The 15,140-nt window shown below is 39.5% G+C and overlaps 2 protein-coding genes across 6 annotated transcripts in view; one reads left to right on the top strand and one right to left on the bottom strand.

The window, feature by feature from the left end:
- Positions 1 to 5,889, bottom strand: part of ttc8 (tetratricopeptide repeat domain 8) — a 61,656-nt gene extending 55,767 nt beyond the window's left edge. For both annotated transcript variants that reach the window (XM_060828521.1, XM_060828522.1), the window contains exon 1: positions 5,716 to 5,889. In XM_060828521.1, coding sequence (XP_060684504.1) covers positions 5,716 to 5,829 — 114 coding nt within the window. In that variant the 5' untranslated portion in view covers positions 5,830 to 5,889. The remainder of the gene's footprint in view (positions 1 to 5,715) is intronic.
- A 1,801-nt stretch (positions 5,890 to 7,690) lies between these two features.
- LOC132818362 (echinoderm microtubule-associated protein-like 5) overlaps positions 7,691 to 15,140 on the top strand; it is a 230,332-nt gene continuing 222,882 nt past the window's right edge. For all 4 annotated transcript variants that reach the window (XM_060829315.1, XM_060829312.1, XM_060829313.1 and 1 more), the window contains exon 1: positions 7,691 to 7,887. In XM_060829315.1, the coding sequence (XP_060685298.1) occupies positions 7,691 to 7,887 (197 nt within the window). The remainder of the gene's footprint in view (positions 7,888 to 15,140) is intronic.

The following is a 15,140-nucleotide window of genomic DNA, read 5'->3' as shown; positions in this document are numbered from 1 at the left end:
TTTTACTTCCAAAATAAATGTAAAAAAAGATGCTGTGACTTTGGATCTTCCTAAATACTACCATTACACAAAGAATAATTAACAAGTTGTTAATTATGATGGATGTGCTATTAGTTGACACCCCAAGTGAAGGTTTGGGGTGCAGAAAGTACACATTTACATAAGCATTCAAAGCAAATGACAATTGACTATATCCACCAAAGGATGCTCATGAAATGCCCAGATACATTGATGTGGTAAAAACAATGACTGCAGATACTGGAAACCAGATTCTGGATCAGTGGTGCTGGAAAAGCAAGCAATCAGGCAGCATCCAAAGTGCAACGAAATCGATGTTTCGGGCAAAAGCCCTTCATCAGGAATAAAGGCAGTGAGCCTGAAGCGTGGAGAGATAAGCTAGAGGAGGGTGGGATGGGGAGAAAGTAGCATAGAGTACAATGGGTGAGTGGGGGAGGGGATGAAAGTGATAGATCAGGGAGGAGAGGGTGGAGTTGATAGGTGGAAAAGGAGCTAGGCAGATCGGACAAGTCATGGGGACAGTGCTGAGCTGGAAGTTTGGAACTAGCGTGAGGTGGGGGAAGGGGAAATGAGGAAACTCTTGAAGTCCACATTGATGCCTTGGGGCTAAAGTGTTCAGAGGCGGAAGATGAGGCGTTCTTCCTCCAGGCGTCTGGTGGTGAGGGAGCGGTGGTGAAGGAGGCCCAGGACCTCCATGTCCTCAGCAGAGTGGGAGGGGGAGTTGAAATGTTGGGCCATGGGGTGGTGTGGTTTATTGGTGCAGGTGTCCCGGAGATGTTCCCTAAAGCGCTCTGCTAGGAAGTGCCCAGTCTCCCCAATGTAGAGGAGGCTGCATCGGGAGCAACGGATACAATAAATGATATTAGTGGATGTGCAGGTAAAACTTTGATGGATGCGGAAGGCTCCTTTAGGGCCTTGGATAGAAATGAGGGAGGAGGTATGGGCACAGGTTTTACAGTTCCTGCGGTGGCAGGGGAAAGTGATGTCTATTTTACTTTTGCTGCTTTTATATTCATAATTCAGGTTGCTATTCCAGATAGCTCATAGGAAAAGGGCAGTTAAAGCCTGTCACTTAGCAGTGGTCACACACACACACAATTGCCTAATCTTCTAACCTCGGAGCCATACCAGACTTTAACTATTAATGGTGTTTCGCTCTTCATAGATGCTACTAAACTGATTGAGTTTCTCCAACACTGTTTTGTTTCAGATCTCCAGCATTCGCAGTCTTTTGCTTTTATCTCAAAATCTTCTTGTTGGCATAAATGTCATCCAATTCAAGAGATTTGTATGTTTTAGGACTTGATAATGAATTTGGGCCTTGTACTCTTTTTTTACTGTTCCCACCCTCCCTTTCTAGAAGCGTGACACTTGTGTTTTCTCTTGTGAATATCTTCAGGAAGTAGATATAAGGAGTGTTTACCATAATGTGCTAATATGATGTTTTGAATATATTTTAATGCTATAATTTTCCACAGTGGTAGTGTCCCTACCCTGGACTGGAGGACTGTGTTCAAGTCCCACCTGCTTCAGAGATGCGTAATAACTTCTGAACAGGTTGATTAGAAAAATAGGTCAATGCTATAATTTTCTCCAGCAGGCCCCTCATTTTCATTTAAAAAGAGAGCTATTCTGTTACATCAGTCTATGCTTTCTCATATTTTATTTTGCAATCTGAGAAAACATTTGATGTCTATCAACATGTTTACACACTTTAGATTGAGTGTTGCTGGAAAAGCACAGCAATTCAGGCAGCATCCGAGGAGCAGGGGGGAAAAAAAAATCGACGTTTCGGGCAAAAGCCCTTCATCGATTCCTGATGAAGGGCTTTTGCCCGAAACGTCGATTTTCCTGCTCCTCGGATGCTGCTTGAACTGCTATGCTTTTCCAGCAACACTCTAATCTAGAATTTAGTTTCCAGCATCTGCAGTCATTGTTTTCACCATGTTTACAGACTTATCTGTTCCTCTAACAAGCAGGATAAATAGTGGGGAAGTAGTGGATATAATACATTTGGATTTTCAGAAAGCGCTAAACATAGCCTAATGTTATATAAGATAGAAACCCATGGTGGGGTGGGTGGCATTTTTAGGAAGGCAACTTCGAGTCAGAGACATACAGCATGGAAACAGACCCTTCGGTCCAACTCGTCCATGCCAACCAGATATCCTAAATAAAACTCGTCCATTTGCCAGCATTTGGTATCCCTCTAAATCCTTCCTATTTACATCCCCAACCAGATGCCTTCTAAATGTTGTAATTGTACCAGTCTCCACCATTTCCTCTAGCAGTTCATTCCATATGCGCATCACCCCCCGGGTGAAAATGTTGCCCCTTCGGTCCCTTTTAAATCTTTCCCTTCTCACCTTGAACCTATGCCCTCTGGTTTTGGACTGCAGCCACCACGGGTAAAAGACCTTGTCTATTCACCCTATCCATCACCTCATGATTTTAATTAACCTCTATAAAAGGTCCGCAGCTTCTGACACGTACGGGAAAATAGCCCCAAGCTATTAGCCTCTCTCCGTAGCTCAAACCCTCCAACCTTGACAACATCCTTGTAAGTCTTTTCCGATTTCACAACACCCTATGACAGCACGGAGGCCAGAATTGAATGCAGTATTCCAAAAACGGCCTAACCACTGTCATGTACAATTGCAACACGACTTCCTAACTCCTGTACTCAATGCATTGACCAATAAAAGGCAAGCACACTAAACACCTTCTTCACTATCTTGTCTACCTGCGACTCCATTTTCAAGGAGCTATGAACCATCACTCCAAGGTCTGTTTGTTCAGCAATACTCCCCAGGATCTTACCATTAAGTGTACAAGCCCTGCCCAGATTTGCCTTTCCAAAACACAGCACCTCGTATTTATCTAAATTAAAGTTCATCTTCCATTCCTCAGCCCATTGGCCCATCTGATCAAAATCCTGTTGTACACAGAGATTGCCTTCTTTACTGTCCACTACACTTCCAAGTTTGGTGTCATCTACAAACTTATTAATCATATATCTCATGTCCACATCCAAATCATTTATATAAAATGACAAGAAGCAGTGGACAGAGCATGGATCCTTGTAGCACACTGCTGGTCACAGGCCTCCAATCTGAAAAGCAACCCTCCTTCAAGCCAGTTTTGTATTCAAATGGCTAGTTCTCCCTGTATTCCATATGATCTATATATACCACCACCCATTAGATGAGCTGAGTATTATTTACATGGCAAAAGACTACAAAAATCTGCAGCATGAGGGATTTAGGAATCCTACTGCATGAATCACAAAAAGTTAGTAGTTCAGCAGGTAATAAAAAGGAAAGGAAATTAAATTTAGGCCTTTTTTCAAAGGGAATGGAGTATGGAAGAAGAGAGGTTTTGCTAAAATTACATAGGCACTTGCCAGATCACAGGTGGAAAACTGAACAATTTTGGTCTCCTTATCTGAAGAAAAATATAATCGGCAATGGTGGCACTCCAGAGATGAATCACTTGGCTGATACCAGACAGGAGTGATTGTGTTATGAGGAGATGTTGAATAGGTTGGGCTGCATTCATTGAAAATTAGAAAACTGAGTGGCAACTTCATTCTACAAGGTTCTTAGAGGACTTGACAGGGTGGATTTGGAAATGATTTGGAGATGATTTGGAGATGCCGGTGTTGGACTGGGGTGTACAAAGTTAAAAATCACAACAGCAGGTTATAGTCCAACAGGTTTAATTGGAAGCACACTAGCTTTCGGTGTGACGCTCCTTGAAGGAGCGTCGCTCCGAAAGTTAGTGTGCTTCCAATTAAACCTGTTGGACTATAACATGCTGTTGTGTGAGTTTTAACCTAGATTTGGAAAGATTGTTTTCCCAGGGGAGGGCATAATGCCTGGGTTGGATATTTAAAACAGGTGAAGAGAAATTTCTTCTCTCAGAGGGGAGTGAATTCAATGAATTTTTATTGCAGAGGGCTTGAGGCTGATTCATTCATTATATTCAAAAGATGAGATAGACAGATTTTTTTAATGAGTAAGGCAATTAAAGGCTAGAGGGAAAAGGCATGGTAGTAGGAATATTAGGTCAGCCATGATTTTACTGAATGGTGGAGCAGACTCAATGGGCTGAATGGCCTACTTCTGCTCATACATCTTATGGTTTTGAAGTACAAGATTTTAGTAGGGTATTTCTTCCTCTGTTTGTTAATCCATTTTTCCTATATGATCTTAGGTATTTATTTCTACTTACTTCATATGAGCTTTCAAAACAAAAAGTTACTGCATTTGTCTCCTGAAATTATGTAAATATTATCTGCCAATCCACTTGTTTTAATTCTCCTCTAATTTGATTTGATCCTTTCATATTTATGACTGAACCCGTAGAGAGAGAGACAGAAAACCATCGAGTAATGGACATAGTAATTTTTCACCAATAAAGTGACTGAAGGGACTTAAATCTAGCATTTTGGTATGAGCACATCAAATTCTTCACAGGAAAAAAAAATTAGCCTAATTTTAAAGTAAAAACACAATTAAATGCAACTTAACTGAAACTTAAAGGATTGACATGGAATTAATAACTGCGAGTGTTTTTCCTGTTTCATAGCAAATTAACTATGATTGCAACTGCTGCCTCAAACTCGCTTCTATTGACCACTGGTTGGTGGGTAAAATCTACCTGTTCACACTCATTGATGTTTTCCTTTGAGCAATGATACAGGAAGCAACTACTCCATAATTATTGCTATAATTCAACAAATTGATCATACTTTGGACTTGTTTTTTTTCAAAAAAAGACACCCAGAGATAACACATAAGGAAATACAACAGTTACATTATGCTGTTTTCAGGTTTTATCAATCAATATTTTGTATTTTCAAATATTATGCAGTGGTCTGACAATATTTAACCCCAGGAAAGTGATTTCTAATTCCACATATTGATCTAAGCACATGACTGCATAAAATGAAGTGATTGCATTATTTTAATTTCTCTATATCCAGAGATGTAAAATAAGGAATTGATTCATGACGAATTACAAAGGGCATTTTGAATTGAAACAATGCATCAAAAAACATTAATATGTAAAACATATGAAACTGAATAAAAACATTGCAGGAAACCATACATTTTCTTCAAGAAAATATTCATTTACAAATACACCAAAGTCCCATAGCTTTTTTCATGAAGTTATTTTGTATATACATTTGTTTGGTTAAATAAAGTCAGTAGATACTTAAAGAATAGCTGAAAAGGAATTGCTGAATTGAGGAAATATTGTTGCAATAATCAGTGTTAGTACCTTAATTCGACTGAATCTCAAAAAGGTTGAGTCCAAGGAACTACTTTTTTTTTAAAAATCTAGATTAAATAAAACTGTGAGCGGACTCGTTCTAAGGAAACGAGTCTTCACATGCGTAGACCTAAGAGCAAATGAAAGACGGAGGAATTCGTTTTTTAATCTGACAAAGAATTCCCAAAATGCTTTCTCGATATTATAAATTTATTGTAGTGTATTTCCGATGATGATTTGGAGCTCGCATTTCACTTCGCTGTTCGTGGTATAACTCAGTCATGCAGCACGCACCATTCGCCCGATCAACATTAGGCAATCCTGCACAGATTTCTCCTCGACTTTTTGGTGTATCGATCACGAAAGGGTAAAACATTTGTGACAAATTCTGTCTTAATGGCACTACCGCTTCTGCACTACCTGATCATACGGGTTGCTCTCCAGCAGCTTCGTACAGATATCAGCACAGAATTGGAACTTGCGCCTTCTGAAATAACTCCAGGCCAGAAACATCGGATCCATATCCAGCCCCATCGTACTCCAATCCCCGAGGACTGAATCGGGGCCTACCTCCGTCACCCCCAGCAACGGCTTCCCGGGGTCCTAGCAAACCACACGGTGGCCATATCACTGCCCAACAGAGAAGCAGCTGCAATTTTATATATCTTGCGCTGGGAAGAAGCGCAACTACATATGGAATAATATTTACCACAAAATACAGTCATCATGATAAGCTGCGTGACGTTTTCTTTTTTGTTTATAATTACATTTGGTGTGATTTTTAAAACCGGCAATCTAAAGCACGGTAGTGATTACGACCTTGAGCTTCCCTGTGACTTGTCAATCAGCTTGTTCCAGTTGTCAGTATCAATGACCATTCGTAAAATAAAAGCGCTGCCTGTGTGTTTAAATATCATTGCAGGAAGAAGTACATTCTTTTACTTACATGAACAGTATCTTGCAATTGATACATTTGTAAAGCATGTCATAATATTTTTATTAAATCGCCCTGGATATTCTAATAAGTCTTGTATGCGGAATATTCATTTATTAGTTTTGTCAATCATGCCACATCAATGTCATTTTCTCATTATTTCAGAAATTGAACTATGACACTAAGATAAATGATTTATTCAGCATTTAAACAAGTGAATACTCGCTGGATTTGTTTGGAGAAAAAATGAAAACAAGTCAGGTGAATTGGCCAAGCTAAATTGCCCATAGTGTTAGGTAAGGGGTAAATGTAGGGGTATGGGTGGGTTGCGCTTCGGCGGGTCGGTGTGGACTTGTTGGGCCGAAGGGCCTGTTTCCACACTGTAAGTCTAATCTAATCTAATCTAAAAAGTCAAGAACGCAGATATTTTAAACTGACGAGGGAAAGAAAGTATAAAATTTGTGACTATTGGAAACCTGAAAAAGAAGAACACAGAAGAAGCCTAAACACTTAGCAGGTCAGGTAGCAAAGATTAAAAAAAAGGTTTCAACCATAGATGCAGAAAATGCTGGAAATATTCAGCAGGTCAGATGGTGTCTGGGGAGGCATAGATAATAGCTTCCAGCATATTCTGCTTTTATTTCAAATTTGTAACATGCATCTGTACTGTATTCCGGTACTACAGTTTCAGGTACTGTGTGACCCTTCATCAAGACGAGGTTAGTGACAGTACCGTAGTCGATTATTGTTTATACCTTGGGAAGGTTGTGATCTATTTTCCCACACATGCCTGCCTTAGTCTTTTCACACTCCGTTTCAAGATTTCCAGCCCCTTAAAACTGGTTTGATTGACGGCTCCAGGTCGATGCCTCGCACCATTAGTTAATCGTTCCGCTGATCAAATCAGCCCTTATTTCCTACTGCCTCCTGCTGCTTTCCTCCGCCAGTGACAATCAGGCAGGAGCACCAAAGGATGAGAGACTGGAAGTGGGCGGCAGCTGAGCCTGATTGACGTGTGGACTAGATTTCTCATTGGCTATCAGCAATGTCCATCAGCAAGATGCCGACAAGTGGTTGGCTCGGCTGGCGTGGGTGGGGACAAACATGCGCGCGGCGGGCGGAGGTGTTAAAGCGCTGGATATACAACAGCTGGCAAAAGACGAAGAGCGAAGGCAACCTGTCAACCCGCGGAGGTTTTTGCAAGGCTCTCTATCTTGTTGAAGAAAAATTATATTTATAAATAAGGGTTTGACGTCATGCGTTACTGACGTTCGTGTTTGCACAGTGTGCGTGGGAGAGCACCAGAGAGAGAAAAAATAAAATGCATGACAACTGTTGAATGTTCGCGCATCTTCAGTCGGGTGCTGTAAAGGCAAGGGAAGACAAGGTTAGGAAGAGGAGATATTCAGCTAAGGCCGGCGTCGCGCTGTGACAGTGACAGTAACAGTGGGACGAGGCGATATGGCTGATGGAGCGGCACCGAACTGCCACCTGCGCTTGGAGTGGGTTTATGGCTACCGTGGACATCAGTGTCGGAACAATCTCTACTATACCGCTTCCAAGGAAATCGTTTATTTCGTTGCGGGTGTTGGAGTGGTTTATAACACGCGGGAACATAAACAAAAATTCTTTCTGGGTCACAGCGATGATATAATCAGGTATTTTATCTTGATTTCTTTAGGCATTTGTGCATTTATAATCCCGTTCGTGGTTCGGGCGTCCCATTATCCGGCCGTATGCAAGGTTAAGGTAAAATTAAATCTGGTTAGTTCCTTTTGGACTTTCAATTAACTGCTTAGTGTACGCCAATAATTCAAGTGTGTAGGTTCTAGAATTTGAAAAGGAATTATATTTGATTCACAACTTTTCCCCTCATTCCTTACCTATTTAGAAAAATTTAATCTTGGAACATCTAGTAAGACGATATTCATAAAGACATTTTTATTTCCGTTAGTCATGTCAAAATATTATTGATCTGAAATCCCTATTTCCTGCATAAAGGCGACTCACTTTGAATTTCGATGCTTTCGTAAAATATGTTTAAATATGTGTCTCTGTTGCCATTCGGATAAGATGAATGTTTTAACAATTAATTGAATGGGTTAGTCCATGCTGCACACTGAGATTGCATTTAGGCCTATAAAATGTATATTGCTGTTAGATTCCCACAGCGCTCAGCATAGTCCAAGTTAATTGAATTGTATTTTGTTGGTATGTTTATATTATATATATAACTGCTCACCATGTAGGGTGCATTTTAAGTGATTCCGAATGCCCAATTTCTGGTAGGTAGCCGTTGATTGTGATTGCATGCACTTCAATTCGAACCCTGCAACTTTGAAAGCCCTCATTGGAACGGTTCCCAATACTAAATAGAAACTGATGTATTTATTAAAGGGAGCGATCCTCGGATGATTGCTCTTCTGAACATTCGGATGGTTTGTGGTACCGGAGCGTTTCATAGAACTCAAGCAGCGGAACCTAGGCCATTGTTTAATAAATAAAAGTACCCTGCATTCCCTTTGAAGCTGTAGTACAGTTGGTCAGAAAATTCATAACATGTATAATTTATCCGATGTAGTAATCCACTTTTAGATTCCACGGTGCGTATCTATTTGTGTTGAAGGATGGTTCTTGACTCCAAATTACAAAGGTTAAATCTTACAAACGACAGATGGACTGCCGTTCACCGTCCTTTGAGTCAGACGACATGAAGTGAAAGATTTAGCTGTTCAAAGAAAGATGTCTTTCCGGAAAGATGTTTGGACAGAACCTGAAACTAAACGGTCAGAATGATCTGAAGAACATTGTAATTTAGCACGCATACAAACATATGTTTCAACATCGCATATTCGATTTTCAGTTTCTTTGGTACTGTATGCAAAGAAACTGAAATTACACAACAAACAGGATTGTCTTACTTCAATTCATTAATTTAAAATCGTTACATAATGTGATCAGTTGGGGGTAGTAAACAGCTGATAAGGATGTGTACTTAGAGGCTAATGGACAGGGGTGAATTACAAGGATGTAATTTTATCCAAGGGATATAAATGACATCTAAATTATATAATTGAAGCTTAACAGGTTTGTAATTGCTATTTGGACGCAGAGACTGGCAGATACCCTTGAACTTGATCCTGGCATTTCATTTTGGAAATAAAATTTTCTACAAAACTTTATTGGTGGCAGTTGCCATTAGTGTTCCTCGTGAGTTCAGTGATAAGTGAAAGGAATGGGAATGCTTTCAGCTCTTAGCTATCCAGACATCTGCATAGTTGGGAATGATGGGATACATGAAGAGAATATTTTCATGTCCAAACTTAGCAGTCATAAATATAAGTTAGTCAACAAATTCGATAAGGAATTTGAGAGAAAATGTCATTACTACTGTGTACAATGCCAATCAGACAAAAGAATTGTTTAACCTGGACATGTTTAAAATGCTAGACTTCCAATACAGCAGCCAGAAGAACTGAAGCGAATCAGCACAAAAGACATGCCTTTTGTGTTTTAGAGTCTAGTTGCCCTAAAATACAATTCAATGTCCAATGGAAATGAATGGATGTAAATGGGTTGGGATGGGTTATCAGGTCAAATTGAGACATGTTTAAATGGCGGGGGTGGGGTACATGAGGTAGATTAGGGGTAGCCTAGTGAAGGCTTGTCATGTTGGATTGGGGGAGCTAGTCAAATGCTTGTCACATAGGAAAGGGTAGTTGAGTGAAGATATGGGTGCAAATGTGTTGCTGGTCAAAGCACAGCAGGGCAGGCAGCATCTCAGGAATAGAGAATTCGACGTTTTGAGCATAAGCCCTTCATCAGGAATAAGAGGGACAGGGTCAAGAGACTCATTGTGAGTGGGGTTGCAGGGGTGTGAGGGTGTCAATTAGACAGTCACTTAGAACTTAGACTGAAGAATCCCACCTTAACATTTCCTGGGTAACTATCCAGAGAAGTATTTTGAAAGTGCCTGAAGCCTCTGACTCTAAGTCTGAGCTGGAGACATTTTTTTTTCAAGGATCCCAAGAAAAAGAGGAATTGCCAAGTGGAGGTTCAACTTTCCAAGACAACCTTGAGGAGGTTATCACTTTATGACTTTCACAGGGCCATGACACACCTTGGGTGAGGTGCCTGCCCTCTGACAATTTGATGACGGGCAGATCCAGGTCACTGTCTGTACTTCCAGACATTGTTCGGTTCAACAATAAAATATCCATTTAAAGTGAATTCACAGACTGTGTATTTCAATGTCACATATGAATGATTCCCACTCTACCATACTACTAAAAGTGGTGCATAAGCAGGATGATTGGCAAACTAATCCAATCTCTTGATCAACATCTAACAAAGACACCTGGTGGTGTCCACTGCAAATTGCAGTAAATGGAAATGTTCATGTTCAGAATGAAAAGGCCAATTGAAAGAGAATGCAGGAGTTGTAGAAGAAATATTTAGTAAATCATAATTTGTTACAATACAGAATGTGGCAATTTGGCCCATCATATCCATGCTAAATCACTGCCAAATCAATTCCCCTAGTCCCAATTCCCCCCACTCTTTCCACATAGCCCTGAAATATTTTTCTCTGCAGCTGTTTGTCCAATCCTCTTTGGAAGCCATTATTAAATCTCTGTCACACCTTCTGGCAATGCATTTCTGATCTTAAGCAGTCAATGTCTATGTAATTTTCTCTTCATATTATTGTTAGTACTTTTGTCAACTATCTCACATTAGTGTCCTGGGTCTACTTTGTCTAAATCATCATATGATTTTGAATGCCTCCATCAAGTCTTGTCCCTCTCTCTAAAGAGAGCAATTCTAATTTCACCAACTCATTAACATGAAATCTTTCATTCAACAAAAGTCTTGTCAATGTTTTCATCCATATTTACTCAGGAAATGGAAGCATCACTGATGATGCAGGTTTACTTCCCATCTCTAATTATCCTTAAAAATGAGTGGGGAGCTGCCGTATTGAACCGTGGCAATCTATCTTGTGTATATGCAGTGCTGTTCAAAAGTAGTTCCAGGATTATGACCAAGCAACAATGAAGGAATGGCAATATATTTTCAGGTCAGAATGTGTGCGAATTGGAGGGGAACGTACAGATGTTCGTGTTCTGAATGTCTGCTGTCCTTGGCCATTCTATATAAGAATCCAAATATACATCCAAGTCTAAGTATACATCCCAGTCTAAGTTATTAATATATATCAAGTAAAGCAGAGCCCTTAATTGTGGCTCCTGGAACACCTTATTGTGCAGCTCCCTCCAGCCCAGGTCCATTGGTCTCAAAGGTCCATTGCCACTCTGTTTCTTGTCATTCAGCCAACTTTGAATCCATGCTGTCACTTCCAATTAGCTTCAACTTTGCTGCCAAGTCTGTTATGTGGCTTATTATGGACTGCCAAATTGCATTCGTTATACACCATGTCGACCACAATATCCCCTCCATGTATTCCTAATATATAAACAAAAAAACTGCTGTTTAACAAATCAGTGCTGACTTTCCCTAATCAATCCACATTTGTCCCAATTATTTGCCAATTTTGTCCTGGACTATTTCTCATAGCCAGAGGTAAATTGAATAGCTTGTAAATGTTAGATTTAGGAGAAAGTGAGGACTGCAGATGCTGGAGATCAGAGCCAAGAGTGTGATACTGGAAAAGCACAGCAAGTCAGGCAGCATCCAAGGACCAGGAGGATCGATGTTCCTGATGAAGGGCTTGTGCCCAAAACATCAATTCTCCTGTTCCAATGTTGGATTTATCCTTGCGCACTTGTTCAAAGATTTAATATTTTTACTTTTCGTAACAATGGAGGCCACAGGATGCTGAATTTTTCACCTTCTATCTTGAGGGCAAGGCATGAGAATTTGAAAACCTACTTAATTATTTGAAATATTTGCAAAAGAGGCTGGAATCCAAAATAGATAATCTTCTGATATGAGCAAATGATTGACTGTTAGCTTTTTCTAATGTATAAATTAGTTGAGTGAGATTGTGTACAGTAATGGTTCCAGGTTTATGCTGCACATTGATATTGCAGGTGATGGTTCAACAGACAAAAAAAATTAGCACTTTTTCCACTAGTGTAACTACAATTCAATAATGGAGCAAATTCACAAAATACAGTGCACTGGAAATATGCTTCCTCCCTCAGAGTTCATGAGTTATTTGCTTTTGCGAGTACGGGTTAACGATGTACATCAAGGTTGAAGATTAGCCATGCAGAAAACCTTTTAATGGAGGTGGATTAAAATATGTGCAGTTTTTGTGACCCATAACCAACTTAGTTAGACATTGAGACCTCCCAAGCAAAGTGTCCCCTCATCAATCTTCTATTTATGGATAAGATGAGAGCTATTATGGACTATTGCAAAAAACCCTATTGTATTAAATACAATTAAAGCCTGGAGGATAATGCGACAAGATGAGGGTAACTTGCAAAAAACCTCCCCTTATACTCTATAGGGGAGCATCGGGATTTCAGCCAGGGCTGACAGATGCTACTTTAAAATTTGGAAGTTCAGAGGCATCTCTTGCTTGGAGGACCTGTTCGATGGGGAGGTTATGATGTCTTTTGAGCAATTGCACCAGAAGTTTGGACTGCCTAACAGGGACCTTTTATTGGTATTTTCAAATACGAGATTATGCACAAAAGAAGACCACATTGATAAGCAATCCCAACAAATCGGATAGGGAAAGAAAAGTGCTATGGCTGATGGGGCTGCCCTCGGTCAGTACTCTTTATCACTCATTATATAATGAGATATCAAAAGACATGGAACGATTATTTAAAACATGGAACCAAGAATTGGGGTTAGAAATCTCTTTAGAAATGTGGGAGGACATCTGGGAAAATGCCAAAAAGATCTCTATTTGTAATAGAGCTCAAGCTATTCAATTAAAGATACTCCACAGGCTCATAGAGCACCTGAACGACTCTCAAAATTTAAGGTAGGAGCATCCCCAATGTGTCCTAAATGCAAAATACAAGTTGGCACTCTCACGCATTGTCTATGGACATGCCATAAGATCCGCAGGTATTGGGACAGAGTAATGAATGCCTTGACACAGATCTTGGTACAGAGATTAGATTGGATCCAGTGTCTCTACTCTTGGGCTTTTTAAATTTTCCCTCCCTGGACGTGCATGGGAGGAAACTATTTTCAATTCTCTCCTTTTGAGCAAGGAAAAATATTTTAGTGAATTTGGCAGCTGAAGGCCCGCCAGGGCTTTCGAACTGGCACAGGTTAATCATGGAATATATCCCCCTTGACTTCCTCACAAATATGGTGCACCAAAAAACTGAATTATTCTATAAAATATGGCAGCCCGTTTTGAACTATATTGACACTGATATTTTTACCATATTGTCCAAGGCTTTTGATGGTTGTGGTAGTGGTTCTGGCTGGTCTGGGGACCCCCGGGAGGAGGAATAATACGGGTCTCATTATGACTTAACGTAAACCTATTTTGAGCATGTACTTAGTTATTTAATTATTCTGTTGTTTATTGCTAGTAATATATGATATCTTATTTCATGTTTTGGTTGTTTGTAGGTAAGATGGTAAGATCAGTAATTGGGTTTTTATCTTTTTCTGTGTTGGTTATTATTTCTTTCTTATTTTATTTAATTTTGTATTGGTGTTTATACTTTTGTACTTTTGTAAAAAAAATCTTTAAAAACTTCAGTTTTTCTCAATAAAAAAACCTATAGAAAATGTGCAGTTTGAACGTTGTTGTAGTACAGTGGTAGTGACCTGGTTCAAGTTATACCTACTCCAGCGATATGTAATAACATCATTGACCAGGAGGGTTAGAAAATATCTGTAATATGTTGCCTATTATGGATCATTAGAGTAGCCTGGTGCATCATATTTGCATGGTGTTGAAAATTCTATTTTCTAGCAGAAGATCTATGGGTATGAAGAGGTAGTGGTAGACAGAAAAATGTGAAAGGTGGAGGTGACAGTCTGCAAGAGTCTTAGAGGGACAGAGCTCTTGTAAATGCAAGTATCACAACTTAATGAACATATCCAACATGTACATAGCTTTGGCAATACATGAGGTGCTCGGCATATGTTCTTTGTCTGTCTTCCTTAGGCAACGCTATGAAGCAACGGAGTACCAACTTTTAGGATGGCTGTGAAACTAATATAAATGACTTGACTAAGAGAATGGGAAACAGCTTTCTTGAACTAAATCTGAACTGTAACTCTGGACCTGTTTTGAGTATTATTTTGCACAGTAAGCAAATCAGACTAATTCATAACACACATTATCGTCTGACTGCTATTGCTTTGTGTTCCATTCAATGGTATTTCTGTCACAAATTCTCCTTAAAGAAGTGAAGGGTAGCATTAGATTAAAAGAGGAGACTTATAATTTTGCAAGAATAGTAATAATTCTGAGGATTGTATGTGTTTTTAGAAATGAATGAAAAAACATCAAAGGTTGGTTTAAAAAGGGGGGAGCAAACAATATAAGAATAAACTAGCCAGGAATGTCAAATCAGATTATGACAATTTTTCTAAAGAGGAAATGGTAAAATATTGAACAAATCTTCAGACTGCCTTGTCAATAGAAGGCATAAATCACAGACCATAAATGGACAGAAACCTGGGGACTATTAAAGAGGAGTAAATTAAGCTAATCTGTAGAAACAGAGGGGGAAAAAAAAAGAGAAACACACGAGAGATTAATAGCCGACAAGTTCAAAAGACTTAATAGCCTACATACTAGAATTCTAAGAGAAGTAGTTGCAGAGATAGGGGATGCACTAGTCATGATTTTCTCAAATTCTATAAATGCTTAGAAATTAGCAAATTTAACAATGCTATTCAAGAAAGTTGAGCGAGAGAGAGAAGGAGAGAGAAAACAAGGAACTACAGGTCAGTTAGCCTG

Source organism: Hemiscyllium ocellatum, chromosome 8 (genome assembly GCF_020745735.1).
Source record: "Hemiscyllium ocellatum isolate sHemOce1 chromosome 8, sHemOce1.pat.X.cur, whole genome shotgun sequence".
NCBI classification, from domain to species: Eukaryota; Metazoa; Chordata; class Chondrichthyes; order Orectolobiformes; family Hemiscylliidae; genus Hemiscyllium; species Hemiscyllium ocellatum.
Note: the sequence above shows the minus strand (reverse complement) of the source record. Positions and strands in the feature narration are given on the sequence as shown.